The following is a 17,700-nucleotide window of genomic DNA, read 5'->3' as shown; positions in this document are numbered from 1 at the left end:
TCTATCTGAACCCACTTCTGAAAACAAATTCCTAAAAACAAATGCACAGCCTTCCTAAACTAAGTGTCCTGAATGTAACTTATTTTTCTTTATGATGATTTAAGGCCACCATCATGAGTATGGATGACAGCTATGCCATGATGCACTGCTCCTACTATCTGACTCTTAACTCTCACTCTTTTTCCCTCATTAAATTGGAAACCAGAGACACTGAGGGTCTGCCACTTTATGTATAACCTTAGGTTAAAACAAAACAAAACAAAAAAAACCTCACCCTCTTCAAGTCCTAACATCCACATGTTAAATAAGGGTGACTTAGGTGGTTGTGTGAAGACTAAATTTAGTTAATGTATGTGAAAGGCTGAATATCTATCATATATAAGGAAAGTTCAATAAAAATCAGTTTTCATTATTTCCCTAGTTGCAAAGATAACTTACAGTGCATCTGAGTGAATTTTTGGAAAAAATGCTTTCTTCACTACACAGCATATTTATCACCATTACTTCCATGCTTTGATATTTACCCCTCTCTGTTCTGTTATATTCCACCCTGCCCTGCACTCCCTAACATAATGTAGTTAACTGCCATGCCTCAGCTCGTACATAGAGGAGATTCAGATTTATAGTTGTTGGTAGCCAGATGGCACACAGACTTTTAGGTTCTTTAGCAGCTATTTTCTATAATTTCTAACAGTTTTGGGGTTGCTGTTGTTCACTACTTCAAGAGGTTTTGAAACCTGACATTCTTTAATAAGGTATGGTTGAAATTACCAGAGGCTGAGGTTCATGACACATAATCAACATGCTCAATTAGCCAATGTAGTTTATAGCAGAGTCATCCTAGGTTTTTTTGGGAAGGAACACTATGGATTACGGCAAGGAAGATCAGCAGTTACAATGTTTTCAACATCATTACAAACATAACTTTTAAAGCATTTACCTATATGGTTGAAGTGAGGAGCTGAACAATTCCTGAGCCTGGGAAACAGCAGGGCCAGCCCCCAAACTCAGTTGGGCTTGATGCTGCCCTTGCAGTGGTGCATAAATAGGGATTGGAATCTGCTGAACTGAAGTTGGCTGCAATGCATTGAAAAAATACATAAACATATATATCAACATCATACAGATAAATCATTAACACTGGAATATAAAAATTTGAGACATGAAAAGAGTAAGATTAATACTATATATCAGCTCCGTTTTAAAACAAAACTGAATGTAAACATCTAAATTTCCCTTTCAACCCACTACTTATTCTACATTATTAATATTAAGCTTTGGTAAATTTGGGAAAAATTTTAAATTTTCCTTATAGAATATCAAGCTAATCATGGGTAGCTTGTAATTTCAGAGTCTATTATTTATGTTCCAAGATAACTATTATAACCACAGAAATGCGAAGGAACAAATACAGGATGGAAGAAGTCTTTGATATTACCTGAGAGAGACCTGGTTGGAAACCTTGTTGTTGAGCCAAGGATGGTGGAGCCAATCGTGCATGTTGGGTATTGAATAAATGACTTGTGTCCATATAGAAGGCTGGGATTTGAGCTGTAGACCATCAGGATAAACAAGCAGTAGTAAGTGACCTAATTTCAGAATTTTCCAAACAGTAAATAAAAATCAAGTTTTGCAGCAGATTCCAAATTAAGTGCACCCTCTGAAAATACAGCCATGGAAAAACTAAAAACGTGACAAGAGGCAAATGTGAAAAGATGGAAAACTTCTAGTAGACAGGTACACACAAACATAACTAGTACTTGTGAAGGCATGAAAAAAATTTATATACCACCAATGGGGTATAGATACTCAGATTTTGTCAGTGGTAAAATTTCACATAGTCTACTAAAATTGAAAATGAATCTACCCATTGAACCAGCGATTCTACTCCAATTTTAAACCTACCTACTAGAATCTAGCAAAGTATTTAGAGGATTGACATTTAATTTTAAGTTTGGTATAAATTTTAAACACATTTCTATGTACAATACATAATACTTTGTGACTTGCTTTTTTTTTTTTTTTTAACAGTCTCACTTTGTCACCCAGGCTGAAGTGCAGTGGCACGATTGATCCCAGCTCACTGCAACCTCCACCTCCCGGGTTCAGGCAATTCTTGTGCCTCAGCCACCTGAGCAGCTGAGTGTGTGCCACCACGCCCAACCAATTTTTGTATTTTTAGTAGAGACGTGGTTGCACTATGTTGGCCAGGCAGGTCTTGAACTGCTGGCCTCAACTGATCTGCCCGCCTCAGCCTCTCAAAGTGCTGGGATTACAGGCATGAGCCACGGTGCCTGGCTGACTCGCTGTTTTTATATAGTAGTATGTTCTGCAGAACTCCACATATTATGATGATGAGACAGGGTCTCACTCTGCCAGGCTGGATTGCAGTGGCATGATTATCACCTGGGTTCAAATGATTCTCTCACCTCAGCCTCCCAAGTAGCTGGAACTACAGGCATGTGCCACCACATCCAGCTAATGTTTTAAATTTTTTGTAGAGATGGGTCTCACCATGTTGCTCAGGTTGGTCTTGAACTCCTAGGGTCGAGCAATCCTTATGCCTTGGCCTCTCAAAGTGCTGGGATTATAGGTACGAGCCACCACATCCAGCCTATATATTATTTTTAACTTGTCACTATTAGAAATAATACTGCAATGAACACCCTCACTTAATCTCTAATAGGTTAAGTGTATCCATATGAGATTCCTAGTTATGAAACTGTTACTACAGTATGTATACTTATATTCTCCAAGACACTTTTAAAAAGAATTATGCCAATTTAGGCTGGGTGAGGTGGCTCATGCCTGTAATTCCAGCACTTTGGGAGGCTGAGGCAGGAGGATCACTTGAGCTCAGGAGTTCGAGGCCAGCCTGGGCAACATGGTAAAACCGCGTCTCTACCAAAAATGCAAAAAAAAAAAAAAAAAAAAAAAAAAAGAAAAATTAGCTGGGCGTGGTGGTGTGCTCCTGTGGTCCCAGCTACTTGGGAGGCTGAGGTGAGAGGATCACTTGAACCTGGGAGGTGGAGGTGGCAGTGAGCCAAGACCGTGCCACTGCAATCCAGCCTGGGCAACAGAGCCAGATACCATCTCAAAAAAAAAAAAAAGAATTATGCGAATTTAAATATTTGCAGCAATGTACTTTAAGAGCCTTATGCTTAGCTGAAAGGGTAAGAAGAGACAAAAATAAGCATTTTAGTAAGTCTTCATTTTCTAAGTTCCTTATATTCAAGCCTAAAAACATTACCTGCTGCAGACTGAGACACATAAACTTGCGGACTCTGTTGTTGCTGGGCAATAAGGGAAGGCATACAGCTTAACTGTGAAAAATGACTTGCAGAAGGCAGGCTGCTTGTCTGTAACTGCTGAGGTTTCACTTTACAAATATTTGGAGGGTCCGATGTGGTTGTAGATTTTGTGCTCAAAGAAGAGGTAGTGTATGTACCAGCTCCTATATTTGGGGAAGCAAATAAAGGGGAAAATAGAACATATTTAAAAGTGTTGCTATTGTTCACAGTACCAACCAGAAACTGCAAAATTAATGTTTCTACCCATCACGTACTTATATACTGCTTCAGGCCAAAGCAGATGAGGTAGCTTATAAAAGAAAAGAGTGATTATCACCAAATGCAAATATGACAAGAAAATATGGAACAATAAACAACAGAAAATTAAAACAAGAAAGAAACAAAACACAAAATTCATAAAATGAGGCTTAGAGCCTATATAACTGCTATAGTTTAGCCAGAAACGATTTGTTTTTTAATCATCACAAAGAAGAATAGGATATATAATCAAGAGCTTCATTCACTTATGACCATAGATACAACGACACAAAAGAGAAAAGTGCTATACCTTAGAAATAATTATGAATATACATAGGCCTTGAAAGATGTCAACTGGTCCTAAAATGTCACATAAACTTAAGGCTGGATTTCTCTCTCCTGCAAAAACTGGCACATGTTGAGGCCAGGAGTATAAGACCAGCCTAGGAAACACTGTAAGATCCTGTCTCTACACAAAATTAAAAAATTAGTTGGGCATGGTGGTGCCTGTAGTCGCAGCTACTTGGGAGGCTGAGATGGAATGACTGCTTGAACCCAGGAGTTTGAGGCTGCAGTGAACAGTGATGACGTCGCTGCACTCCAGGCTGAGCGACAGAGCAAGACATCATCTCTTAAAAAACAACAACAAAAAACAAAACTCCAAAAACAACTAACCAAAAAACAAAAACAAAACAAAACCACCTGGTATATAGTAATACTTTAAAACAAATTAAATAAACTACTTAATAAGTAAATAGAATTATAAAACTTAGGTGTTAGGGTCAATTAGTTTTATTGATTAGTGAGCTATTATGACTGTATTACTGGCCCAAAATGTCGGTACTGGTATTTGATTAAAAAGTAATGTATAGTTGTCATTATCTTCAGATGATGTTCCACCTGAGAGTAGACCAAAATTCAAGTGCTTCCATCCTTCCAGTGAATCATCTACCAGTAGGATGAATAGGCAATAAGGGCCTTGTTAAAAAAATTATCCTAGTCAAGCATAGTGGAGGAAATCTAGACCTGGGGAAACGGGTTAGTTGGGTTCCAAAGAAAGAACTAGGAACCATTATTTCCAGATCTTCCTACCATACTCTCCTGTTTCCTTTACACCACTTTCACTAACCCCCCATCCCAAAGTAGACTGGGGCTCAAGCTAGTCTAATAAACATAAGTGAAGATGCCTTGGCAAATGAGTGGTGGAGGAATGCTAGGAAGGGTTTTAAAGTGAAAAGAAATATAGTTGGAACACAGTTTGATTTAAAATGTTAATGCAGCGTAGAATCTCGGGAGTTTGTGTTAATACATACTTCTGATTACAGACAATATCAAAATAACTTGTATAAACCTAAGACCAGCTTTTTGATACCTAAAAATAGCACGGTGGGCTGGAATACTGAAAAGCAATATTGAATGAGAACCAGTCAAACAAAGTAATTTATATCACTGGAAAGGAGCTTCCTACTGCTTTGGAAGCAGATAATACTGAGAAAGCTTGAAATTAAATTTTATTTTTTCAACAGAAGAAACTTGGTTCTACATATAGTAAAAGGAAAAGGGTGTACTTTTCTACAGTCAAGCACTTTGGAAACATCTGTGTTTCTTTAAGAACCGTAAGGCCTCCAAATAATGAGATAGTTCAATGAAAAGATTACACACTAGTAAAAATTTAAGAAAATCTAAGGAAAAAGTGCAAGAAAAGCACCTTCTAACTTTGGGCACCAAAGGACTCTCCTAAAAAACAAAATAAAACAAAAACTAAACCAAACTAAAGCCAAATCCAATGAATTACATCACTCAAATAGCAGAGGCTGAAAATTCTCCATCCCTAAGTCTTTACCAGAAAATATGTTATCCCAACAGGTTTAGGCCAACAGCACCTTCAAATTAGATAAAGATTGTGAAACATTTAAAAGAGGTGTGATACTGTTATTTTTGAGCTGATCTAGTTAGTTGTATATACATAAAAAATGACAATCAAAAGGTGAACTTCCCAGAAAAATTTAGAGGAAAATGACATTTTAAAAAGCAATTACTGCCAGGTGTGGTGGCTCATGCCTGTAATCCTAGCACTTTGGGAGGCTGAGGTGGGAAGATTTGAGTATTACTTTTTTGGGAGGGCTAGGGATAGTAAACAAGAAAAGATCATAAAAAGTTTTAAATAATGTAAGATATTGAAAGAAACAGAACGAAAAAGTTCTACCTGATAGTGATGTTGTAGGAGTGACTGAAGCAACAGGAATCTGGGGCATGGATGCACTTGAGAACGAATTGTAATTAGCAGTGCTTGGTCCACTGGCACTACTGCTGACTCCAGTTGCAATTGGAGGTGCTGTGGAAGTTACTGGAGACCCCTTTTCCCTTACATTTGGAGAATTCTCCCATGCTTTGCGTGCAGACTCCATCTGCAATAAAACAGACATTTTTTATAGTAAAAAAAATGATGTTAATACAGAATATACGTACGTATATACACGTATCAGTATTTAAGTGACAAATACAATCTTTCAAAAACCACACACACACAAAGATATTTAAAGAAAATCTAAGACCCTAAGACCCTAGGGATTTCAGACTTTCCATTTGCCTCTTTATCTCTGCTCCATTACTCAAATTGAGAGTGTAAGAGTGGGGCTTAATTATGTTTCTACAGAGAACTTGTTGATGGTTTTAGAAAACAAGTCAGTGTACTTTAAAGTCACAGCTCCTGTATCATTTAAACATGAGCCCTTATCCCTACCAGTGAATAAGGAAAGGCCTTCCCCAGTAAATATCCATTCTCTCCATTCTTTCTTTTTACTCCAATGCTTCTTAAATGGCAAATGGCAGGCATCTTTTGGTTGGGTGCTTCATGCTCAGTGTTTTAAAAGGCAAGGTAACAAGATAGGTTTTAGGCTTGGGTGCAATAGAAACACTTTTGTTTCACATCCAGATCTCAAGCATTTCATGTACCACCAGATGTAACCATTTGCATTTATGACCCCTGGTTTCAGCTGTATTTTCTTCTCCTAGTTTCTTAAATGGCAGAAAATGGCCTTATTTCAATGTAGAGCAGCACTATTCAGTAGTTTTCAACAGATACATATGTAAATGCAAATCAAATATGTAATTTTAAATTTCCTAGTAGCTACATTTTAAAAAGTAAATACAAATAGATTATATATTTTGAAAACATTTAATTCAACCCAATATTTATATTATAATTAAACACTAATAAACATAAATTGATATTTTGTAAGTTTAATATTAAAATTTCATATGCAGTATATATCCAACATAATCTATAAGATCCAGCTGCAATGACTTACGAGAAAGAAACTTTTTCAAGTAACATATTTAATATCACTGTTTGATACTTTAAGGACCCACAAAGTTCCTATTTCTAAAATTTTATTTTGGTTATAAGAATTTTGAGAGATAGAGGCCGGGTGCGGTGGCTCATGCCTGTAATCCCAGCACTTTGAGAGGCTGAGGCAGGCGGGTCACGAGGTGAGGAGTTCGAGACCAGTCTGGCCAACATAGTGAAACCCCGCCTCTACTAAAAATACAAAAAAATTTAGCCGAGTGTGGTGTGCACCTGTAAATCCAGCTACTCGGGAGGCTGAGGCAGGAGAATTGCGTGAACCCAGGAGGCACAGGTTGCAGTGAGCCAAGATCGCACCACTGCACTCCAGCCTGGGCAACAGAATGAGGCTCCAACTCAAAAAACAAAACAAAACAAAACAAACAAAAAATGTATTTTGAGAAATAGTACATATTTTACCCTGCCTTCCTTTAAAAACACACTATTCATAATTTAACCTTTTCTTAAGACTAATTGTTATCATTAGATATTTAAAATATATAACACTTTTATATTTGAGAAAAATCTGAAATCTTTTCTTTTTCTCAAAATCACCTGGTTGATTTCAAATGTGTTTTATTTTAAAATAAAAGTCTTGGGGGAATTTAGGAAGTAAGCTATAATGTAATTTACCTGTACCAGCTGAGATTTTGTGGTTTAGGGCAAGTTGACAGAGTACAATGTCTTTCATGCCAATTTTGTTTTACTGAGAACATATAAATTAAGTTATAGCTAATCAAACTTACATAATATATAGGCCACATATATGCATACAGGCCACAAGTTTGACTTGATTTCATTCCTTAAGCAGAAATATAAAGTTTTTATTTTTGGAAATTCAGTGAAACTAAAAGTACAATTAGTTAACCATACTCATTTTTTTCATATTTTGTCAATGATGTCCATAAAAACTTAACGTCGTCATGGATCCATCACACAGTTTTGCTTAAAGTTGCAGTTTCCATGAATCACTGATAAGAAGTAAGAATTTACTGTGTAATATAACTTTTCTATGCTTTATGTATTACTCCAATAAAAAGGAGATGGCAGAGGAAGTAAAAATAAAGAAATCAGAAGTTTTAAGCTAATGTAATTTGACTTAAATTTGATTCTCAATGTGTATATTTCTTCTTGGAATGTTAAAAACATAAGTGAAAGGCAAAGTTGAATAGGTATTCTAAAGAAATAAATACTGGCCTAAAAATAATTAAAGATGACATTATATTTGCTTATGTGAAATTAGATTATTACCTTGCTAGTATAATGATAAAAACCATAAAAGTAAGACTAAGTAAGGAACACAGATTGAGACAATCATTCAAGCCGAAAGACAACAGAAAAGGCTGAACAAGAACTGGCAGTAAACAGTAAAGACTGGGCAAAGACAGGGATGGCACAAAGCAGAAGCTGTTGTCTTATAAAATTTTATGATCTCAAACTTATATTTGTTAAGCCTCTTACAAAGAAGTTGGGCAGAGAGGGGAGAAGATAAGGGAACAAAAGTAATATGAGTCCAAAATGATATTGGCCACATTGTAAAACAACAAAGTTCCTGTGACCCCAACTGAAGATCATCAAAGAGATTGTCAACCAGTGCAACATCAGGATGCCCTACTATATTAGAGATTAAGAGCTTCCCTGGATTATGAACAAAGAACACCAATGAGATAAATAGACTTAAAAAAATCTTCCCTTGGCCAGGTGTGGTGGTTCACACCTGTAATTCCAATACTTTGGAAGGCTGAGGCAGGTGGATTGCTGGAGCCCAGAGTTCAAGACCAACCTGGGCAACATGGCAAAACCCCATCTCTATTTAAAAAAAAAAATTAAAAAATTAAAAAAAACCTCCTTTAATTCCATGTTTGCACTTTTTAAAACCACTGACTATTCCAAAGATGAACTGATTTAAAATACTCTCAAACAATACAACTGTAAAAAATCATTAACATAGCTCAAAATTACAATAGGAGATTAAAAAAAAGGCCAAAACATTTTGACATCAAAAAGCGCTCAATCTCTTTTGCCCTCTTATTAAATAATTATCCAAAAAAAATCAACTGAAAATCTTCTGACGTCATCTATAAAGCATACTTGTCAATTATCTTCCCATAAAATAATCATACAGTGTTCATTCAATTCACACATAACTTACAGGAAAGACAAACAACATTCTTACTATTATCAGTACTTAATATTTTGGTAACAATCACAAAAACATGAAATAATAAGATTGTATTTTTTGTATACAAACCCATATATCCAAAAATTATTATGATCTCTGGGAGGAACTTAACACAAACATGGAAAAATACTATCCTGTATTTTTAAGACAAAATTCACAAGCATAATAGGCCTCACTTTAAATATGAGGATATCACATCACCACTTAGTGGTATCAGAAGCTAATAAAACTGTAAGGTATAATTTGACAGCACTCTATTTCCTCAGCTTAGTATTGTTGCTTACCACATAAATCTAGTAAAAATACCACACGAATATTGTTAACTTATGTTCCCTTGCATGCAACAATTAAGGACTCTTAGAGATGGATGTTGTACATACCTTGAAGGTGAGGCTGAAAGTAGTGGGAGGAACTGAAGTTAGGCTGGAGCTCTGTTGTATAGTCTCCCTCTTAGGGAGGGGAAGGGTGTTGGGCAGGGGCACCTGAAAAGGTAGGCAACACATATCACAATCTAACTATGTGTCTACAATGCTAAGGTGTTCTAAGGGTAGTGTTTATTTTTCATCAGAGCTAACAGAAATACGTGATTACTTAAGAGTCACATTGTGTTTATAGTAGTTGGTAATTAAGGATATCTCAGATAAAACTTCTGAAGGGAAATTATTATCTGCCTTTTTATACGTTAAGTTGGCAGAAAGAGAGTCTGCACCAGATATGAGGTGTATACTCAGAAGGCAGTGCTTCTCATATTTTAATATGTACATAAATCACCTGAGGATGCTGATAAAAATCAGATTTTGATTCAATTGGTCTATGTTAAGGCATGAAATGCTGGGTTTCAAACAAGTTGCCAGGTGATGTTGATGGTGCTGGTCTACAGGCTGCATACCGTGTAGCAAAGCTCTAAGGAATAAAACCTTCACCATATACGGGGCATCTACAGGTTCCACCAGAAGTATTTAACATGACAGCAAAAATATAAAAAATTAATCTCTTTCCTGCAATATGGTAAACTTTTTTATAACAAGATTCAAGAACAAAAGTAATCTTGGGAAGAAAGTATGGACTACTAGCACCACCTCATTACAATAAAACTGTTCTGCTATAGTAATAATTATGGCAAATATTGTTAGAAACTTTAAGATATTAGAAACTCACTGCCTTTATCTCTGGATCTTGGGACTTTATTATGTATTACATTTTGGATAGTTCATTCAGTTGTTCAGGAAAAATAACTGGGATGCTTGAGAGTTTTAAGATAATCACTTTGTGATACTATGGACTACCTAATGGAGATTCTTTCATACATGTTGAAAGCAGCTGTGCTATGATAATCCAAAAGGCCACTTGCATTTAATCTTCAAGACATTCAAGATACAAGATGATTGTACTACTGAGTAATACTAACCAACATGTATCAGTTAAGACCATAAAAAAAGTATATTAAGCCCCAATAAGAGAAATAAGCCATTTTCAAGTATAATTAAAAAAGACAAAAGTTCTATGTGAAAAATGGAACCCCCAAACAGACAAGTGAAAGAAAAAAGGACATCTCAAGAGGTTCTAAATTTTTTCCCATGTAGGACATTTGTTTTTAACTCTACATTGAGTTCAGAATCACCAACACACTTGGCACAAGTAAGCAACACCGTGAAATCCTTTCAAACTGATGACCATTTATAATGCTCCCTGACCCAAACTGATCCTTCTGCTTTCAAATATACCCTGGCTACACTGTTAACAACTGCATGCAGACTATTCACCTATATATGAGGCTGGGCCTCTTGCCTCCAGTAGTTATCAGTATAAAAGTCGCTCCATTAATTAGCCTTATAGATCACACAGAAACCATCAAAATGCTCATCTGGATATTTTCAATGAATTTTAAGGGTTCTGAGAATAATAATTTTTTTCTTCTTTATTTTATATATTTTATAAATCATATTTTCAGAGGGTAGTTTCACAAAAAGCATCACATACTTTAAAAACCACTATCGTAGAAATATTCTGTATTTTTTAAATATGAGAAAAGACACAAAGTGTAATTAAACTTTATTGAGATCTTACTGATTGAATATTTCATAATCTAGACAGTGATATCACAGCACTTAAACTGAAAGGAAGTCTTTTCCTCCTTCCCAAGTCTTCCATTGTTTTTCACAGGAGGTATAAGGAGTTAAAAAAAAAGAAAAAAATTTATATATATATTTAAACCACTTTCATAAAAGTGGGGGGTGGGTGGGAGGAAAGTTGAACAAATCACATTAATCAGCTCCTCAGAGCTCTCAACACCAAGAAAAAATATGTGACTCACTCCTTTCTATTCCTTTTCTCAGCTACATATTTAGTACAGTCCTTCAGCTGAACTACAAAAATTGGATTAAGTGACCCCTAATGCAGCTCACCTTTCTAAAATTCCATATACTTGATGCTAGAGGGAAGAATAGAAAGCATAGAAAAAAAGTAAGAAGATAATAAAGATTTTTATAACTCAAAATGATAGTTAAAGCTCTTTGTGACAGACCTTTAAATATTTATCTGTAAAGGATTTTTTTTAAAAAAAGGATGATCAACATTTTAGTCTGATAGCCTTTACTTATTATAGAAGGCTATATTTAAAACAGAGAGCACTAACCAAATTTCCATCATACCTGCTCTCCAAAATAAGGACCATGCAAGTAACTTTTAAAATGTTCTTCTAAACAAATGACACTGTATAACTATCGCATGCTATCTAATGTTTCTGGGCTAACAATTTTTCATCTATCAGTCAGTGAGCTAAGCAAAATGATGAACTGTACAGACTTTTAACACAACCTTGAATTATATTAGTAACATGGTTGCTCTGGAAAACTAGGTCCTAAGTTACAACATGACTTAACATCACCTTATATTAGAGTATATCAGAGTGTTTGGTGTACTTATGTATACAATACAATATAGCTCAATCTACACAACAAGAATGTTATTAACACGTTGGTATTTTTTCTTTTTTAAAGACATACTTGATTCTTTGGGAATTCTATAGTTGTCTTTTAATTCTAATTTTAGTCATCTTAAATAAGTTTGGTTTCACTGAATTATAAAAAGGTTTTATATAAGAACAAAATCACCAACCGTTCATGTTAAATTTGTAAATGTGAGAGCTAAAAAAACTTCTTACCAATACCAGGTTAATAAGATTAGTATTTACATGAAACCAAGCCTACGCACCACAAACCTTCATCTTAAATGGAAAGCAGATGGCTTTCAGAGGAAAAATAAAAAACTCAGCTTTGACTATTTTTGCTAATTATATTACAGTACTCCTAAACACAAATTTACTATCAACCCTTTCCCTGAGTTAAATATTGATCACTACAGTAAATAAAACATGAAATAATGTGCTTGATAATAATAGCCAGGTTCCAATGCAAACTTGCCACATCTCAAACTGATTACTTACATTATTAACCAAAGTATCCTCCATCTTTGTATTATTAGTAGCCACAGTGTTAGGCAGAGAAGAAGAGGGTGTAGTATAGTCTGTTACAGACTCCTGTGAAGTAGTAATAGAAAAAAAAATACATTTGAAACTGAATTAATTGTTCACTTCTTTTTTTTGTGTCTCGCTATCATGCAGGCTGGAGCACAGTGGCATGATCTCAGCTCACTGCAACCTCTGCCTTCCAGGCTCAAGTGATTCTTGTGCCTCAGTCACTGAAGTAGCTGGGATTACAGGCGTGCGCCACCATGCCATTAATTTTTGTATTTTTAGTAGAGATGGGGTTTTGACATGTTGGCCAGGCTGGTCTCGAACTCCTGGCCTTAAATGATCTGCCTGCCTCAGCCCACCAAAGTGCTGAGATTACTGGCATGAGCCACCACGCCTGGCCAAATTGCTCACTTTCTAATGATAGCCTAATAGTTGTAAAGTTGTTCTGGAAGAAAGCAGGAGGAGAGAGTAGACTTTAAGACTCAACTCACTCAATCAACTAACAATGGAGTAATACAACATGGACTCACGATCAAAATGATGGCATTTCAACTACTGCTGCATTCTTGTACATTTAGTACTAGGAGACTGTCAACAGTACCAAATATTTATTTCTGTAGGTTATTAAAAGAACCTTTTATGTGCTTCCCACATTCATTCTATAGCTTACTATCAATTACCAAGATCTTAGTTGATGCAATTACTTAGGTTTTAGGGTACACTCCTTGTTTCCTGTCACAAATCTCATTTTGAAATATGGCAGAGTAGGACCACATAAGCTATTACTTATATGAATTCAGGTGTATGGCAATTAAAAAGAGAATAATATTCAGATAATATAAAAAATTGCATGTAACTTTTTTCTCAGAGTTTATGTCCTGGAGTCAACATAAAATGGCAGATATGTTTGCTATTCCCACAAGTGTCTGTTCCCATGGTCAATCAACATATCTTGTCTTAATGAGTATTTTTAGATACACGTTTCATTCAATGTGGCCCCTAAATGTGAGTCAACAGCCTCTAGTGTTCAACCAAAGAAACAGTAATCTGTTCCAACTATGAAAAAAAAATGGCTATACTGGAGTTACTAAAAGTCTGCCTTATTTCCTGACTTTAGAATGTCACCAGTGGGCAAGATAAAGCTCTACTGTAATTCTATTTATATTAAAAGTGATATAGAGCCATCTTTCAAAGTATTCTGATTTTGTATAGATGTTTTTCACTTTAAGCTACTCAAATAGTCCAGAATTTAGAGTAAATTTCCTCAAAAAGAAATATAATTTGCTATAAAGAACTTTCTTAGATTACATACATAAATCATGAAACAAAATCTTCTTTGCAGAAATAAACTATAGAGTTTTATGCCTCAGCAGGAAAAAAAAAAAAAAAGCAGACTGTTGCTTTTCTTCCTGTTCCTTTTAGACATGGCTTGCATCTATTGAACTGGTAATCCCTACATGTGGCTTACCTTTGCATTAGTTACATATTCTGCAGATGATACTGAGATCATTGCCCCTATTTCAGTAGACATTTCTGAGACTGCTTTAGTTTCCTTTGTCGTGACAGGATCTGTGCTTCTGACTGTAGCTGGGCTTGGTTTCTCTTGTCCTTCTGGCTCCACCTGTTGGGCATCTTTTACTTTTCTATTTTTTAATGAACGTTCCTTTCCAATGGGACCAGGTTTGTGTTCTTTGTTTTCTACTGGACTCAAATCTGGAAGCTAAAGTCAAATGTTTATGATAAAACTATGTTTATGATAAATGAGTATCTTTCATCATTGCATCATGATCAAAGATATTCATTAAAATTAAGTTCACTTTTAAAACTATTATTTGCTCTTCATGTCAGTGGCCTTCATAAAATTTTATCTGGATTATAAAGTATATTTACCTTCTGGGCTTTGATAGGTCCTGCTCGTGGCTGCTTCTGCCGCTGTTCTTTTGGTTCAGGTATTTTGTCAGCAGATTTTTCCGAAAGCACAGGAACAACTTCATTTTCATTTCCATTTGAAGCTGGAGCACCAAACTGAATTGTGTCAGTTCCAATTTCGAGTCCACTTTCTTGACCATTCTTCGTTCCCTAGTAAAAGAATATTTTAAAACTTGCTTGCAAAGCATAGTTCTGATGTGACTGATTTATGAAGCACTATATAGTTTAAGTACAATAGAAGGTTTAAGGCAATCTACATATTAACTGAGACTGACATTAATTATATTTTAGGAGAATTTTCTCTTAACTGTTATTTATCTGTACTAGAAAATAACTGATAAAATGAAACTAGCACAAGACTTAAGTTTTTAAAGTCCTGGCTCTCATGAGTGTGATCATGGGCAAAGCACAGCTTCAAGTTGTTTCCTCATTTAAAACAAATGTAAAAGCAACACACAAAGACACCACTACCAACAAACAGATGAATAAACTGGAAATAAAAGACAGTAGTAAGTGTCACCTGCTTCTCAGAAGTCTGCTTTGAAAATGAAATTTAAGAAATATAATAAAAACTTTGTTATTGGTAACATAGAGCAAACATCTAAGCAATCAATCCACCAATTAAACAGTTAATTTGGGCCAGGCATGGTGGCTCATGCCTGTAATCCCAGCACTCTGGGAGGCCTAGGTGGGCGGATCATGAGGTCAGGAGTTTGAGACCAGCCTGACCAACATGGTGAAACTCTGTCTCTACTAAAAATACAAAAATTAGCAGGGCGTGGTGGCGTGTGCCTGTAATTGCAGCTACTCAGGAGGCCGATGCAGGAGAATCACTTGAACCTGGGAGACGGAAGTTGCAGTGAGCCTAGGTTGCGCCACTGCACTCCAGCCTGGGTGACAAAGCGAGACCTGTCTCAAAAACAAACAAACCCAGCTAATTTGTTGAGCATCTTCTTTGTGCTAATCAGTCTAATTGCACAATTTGCATTCTAGCAGGTGAAGCAAATAAAGAACTAAAAAGTCAGATAAGGAATCTGCAAAAGCAAAATAGGGTTCAGAGACCAGCTACTAGACTGGTAGACAGAGAAAGCCCCTGAAGAGGACACACTGACATTGAATCTAGAAGACAAGATCAGTGGAAAGAGTTTAGGGAGACCACATACCTAGGGTAAAGATCAAGAACAAAAAAAGGTCAGTGAGGCTGAAGCATAGCAGGTATGGGGAACAGTTGTAGAAACAGACAAGCAGGTTAGGTGACCTAGGGCTTTGTTACAACTAATCTTTTCATGAAAAGACAAACATAAGCAAAACTAGGGTCAAAATTCAACTAAAGCTTGTTTTAATAATTGAATCACTACTCCATGTCATTTTTGGCATTCCTAAACCCAGCATGGTCAATTACTACATAAGGCTAATGTTATATCTACCAGGATATAATGTATGAACAACGCATGTAATTCAGATTTTTAATATCTAAATAGTCACCTTCAAATACAGTCACGTGCCATATAATGGTGATGTTTAGCCAATGATGGACCACATATACAAGGTGGTTCCATAAAATTGTAATATCGTATTTTTACTGTACCTTTTCTATGCTTAGAAACACAAATACTTATCACTGTGTTACAACTGCCTACAGTATTCAGTATAGTAATAAGCTGTATAGGTTTGTAGCCTAGAAGCCATAGGCTATACCATCTAGGTTTGTGTAAGCAGACTCTATGATGTTCACACAATGACCCATTTCTCAGGAAGTATCTCTGTTGTTAAGCAAAGCATGAATGTATTGGAAAATACTGATGTACATTAGAATAAAAATTTCTTTGCTTTAGTCAATGTTGAAATTCTACAGTCAGTTAAGTGTTAAGTGTACAGTAGTATTAGAAAAGAAAATAATGCAGTAAGTAGACTGTGAAGGCTATTAACTGTATATACAAAAATGTTAAGAACTTGCACATATTTAAATGAGTAGAAAAATAACTGTCAAGTTAATGACTGTTAGAGAATGTTATATCCTTTGAAACGAAAGTGTTTATGAAATATACATAATACAAAGAATGATAAAAGCTTAGACAATATTATAATATCAGGTCTTTGTAAGGCTAGTTGGTATAACTAACATTGATAACTTTAAGTAAAATAATCATTAAGAGCTCTGTTTCACTAGAATAATCTAAGAAAAAGTCCATTAGGGAATTCTTTCCATCCTATGAAATGTCAGCTTTGCTAATACAAAGTTTCATCATGAGGAAAAACTCCAAAATAATGTATGACATTCACAAAAAATCATCTTCCATACAGAAAACATAAAAACACAAAGATAATGAAGAAAAAAGTATGAGAGAAAAATGAGACACCACTAAAATATCTTGCTCCACCACTGACTGAAGGTAAGTTTAAACACCCATTTATCACTGTAAACTTGTAGAATGCCTGCAAGAAAAATCTTGCAGTTGGGAAACAAACTTCCACTCTGTCCTTCACACCAGCATGAAAAATCCTGAAATGCTCTCTATGACTAATCATAATGCTAATACCAACAGGCAGAAGAAAAATTATTATACTGAGACTCTTAAATATTGAATGCAGTGACTCTTGAGTTGTAGAGTTCTCTGAATAATCTGTAACATCAAAACAGATGATGATGCCTACTCTAGACCTACTAAGTCAGAAAACTGGAGTGAAGACAGAAGTAGCAGGAAGACTCCTTAAAGAAAAAAAAATCTTTTAGCACCTATAGGCTATACAAAAATTAAAATAAAAAATTAAAATCTCAACTATATCTTCTTTACTGCCCCATTTTTTTCTGTACTCCTTTATAGCAAAATGACGTTCAAGTTCTTTATACAGTTGGCTCTCCTTATTTGTGGGTTCCACATCTGTAGATTCCACCCAATATGGATGGAAAATATTCAGAAAAAAATTATAAATGGTTGTCAGTACTATACAAGAACAGACGGTTCCTTCTTGTCATTACTCCCTAAAATGGTATAACAACAATTTACATAGCATTTACATTATATTAGGTATATAATTAATCTAGAGATGATTTAAAGTACACAGGGAGGTTATGCATAGGTTATATGCAAATACTGCTTCATTTTATATGAGACTTGAGCATCCCTGGGTTTTGGTTTCTATTGTGGTGAGAACCAATCTCCACAGATATAGAGAGAAAATGGTACTCATCTTTCCTTTCATTTTCTCTGAAACTCAC

At 35.4% G+C, this 17,700-nt stretch overlaps 1 protein-coding gene across 23 annotated transcripts in view; it reads right to left on the bottom strand.

The window, feature by feature from the left end:
- PRRC2C (proline rich coiled-coil 2C) overlaps positions 1-17,700 on the bottom strand; it is a 108,945-nt gene that overhangs the window by 12,603 nt on the left and 78,642 nt on the right. For 21 of the 23 annotated variants that reach the window (XM_063627270.1, XM_063627274.1, XM_063627276.1 and 18 more), the window contains 8 exons: positions 14,442-14,630; positions 14,020-14,271; positions 12,522-12,614; positions 9,457-9,558; positions 5,755-5,956; positions 3,251-3,454; positions 1,439-1,551; positions 941-1,077 (listed from right to left, as the gene is read on the bottom strand). In XM_063627270.1, coding sequence (XP_063483340.1) covers positions 941-1,077; positions 1,439-1,551; positions 3,251-3,454; positions 5,755-5,956; positions 9,457-9,558; positions 12,522-12,614; positions 14,020-14,271; positions 14,442-14,630 — 1,292 coding nt within the window. The remainder of the gene's footprint in view (positions 1-940; positions 1,078-1,438; positions 1,552-3,250; positions 3,455-5,754; positions 5,957-9,456; positions 9,559-12,521; positions 12,615-14,019; positions 14,272-14,441; positions 14,631-17,700) is intronic. The other 2 variants (XM_063627282.1, XM_063627293.1) reach the window with 1 other exon arrangement.

Source organism: Symphalangus syndactylus, chromosome 12 (assembly GCF_028878055.3).
Source record: "Symphalangus syndactylus isolate Jambi chromosome 12, NHGRI_mSymSyn1-v2.1_pri, whole genome shotgun sequence".
NCBI classification, from domain to species: Eukaryota; Metazoa; Chordata; class Mammalia; order Primates; family Hylobatidae; genus Symphalangus; species Symphalangus syndactylus.
Note: the sequence above shows the minus strand (reverse complement) of the source record. Positions and strands in the feature narration are given on the sequence as shown.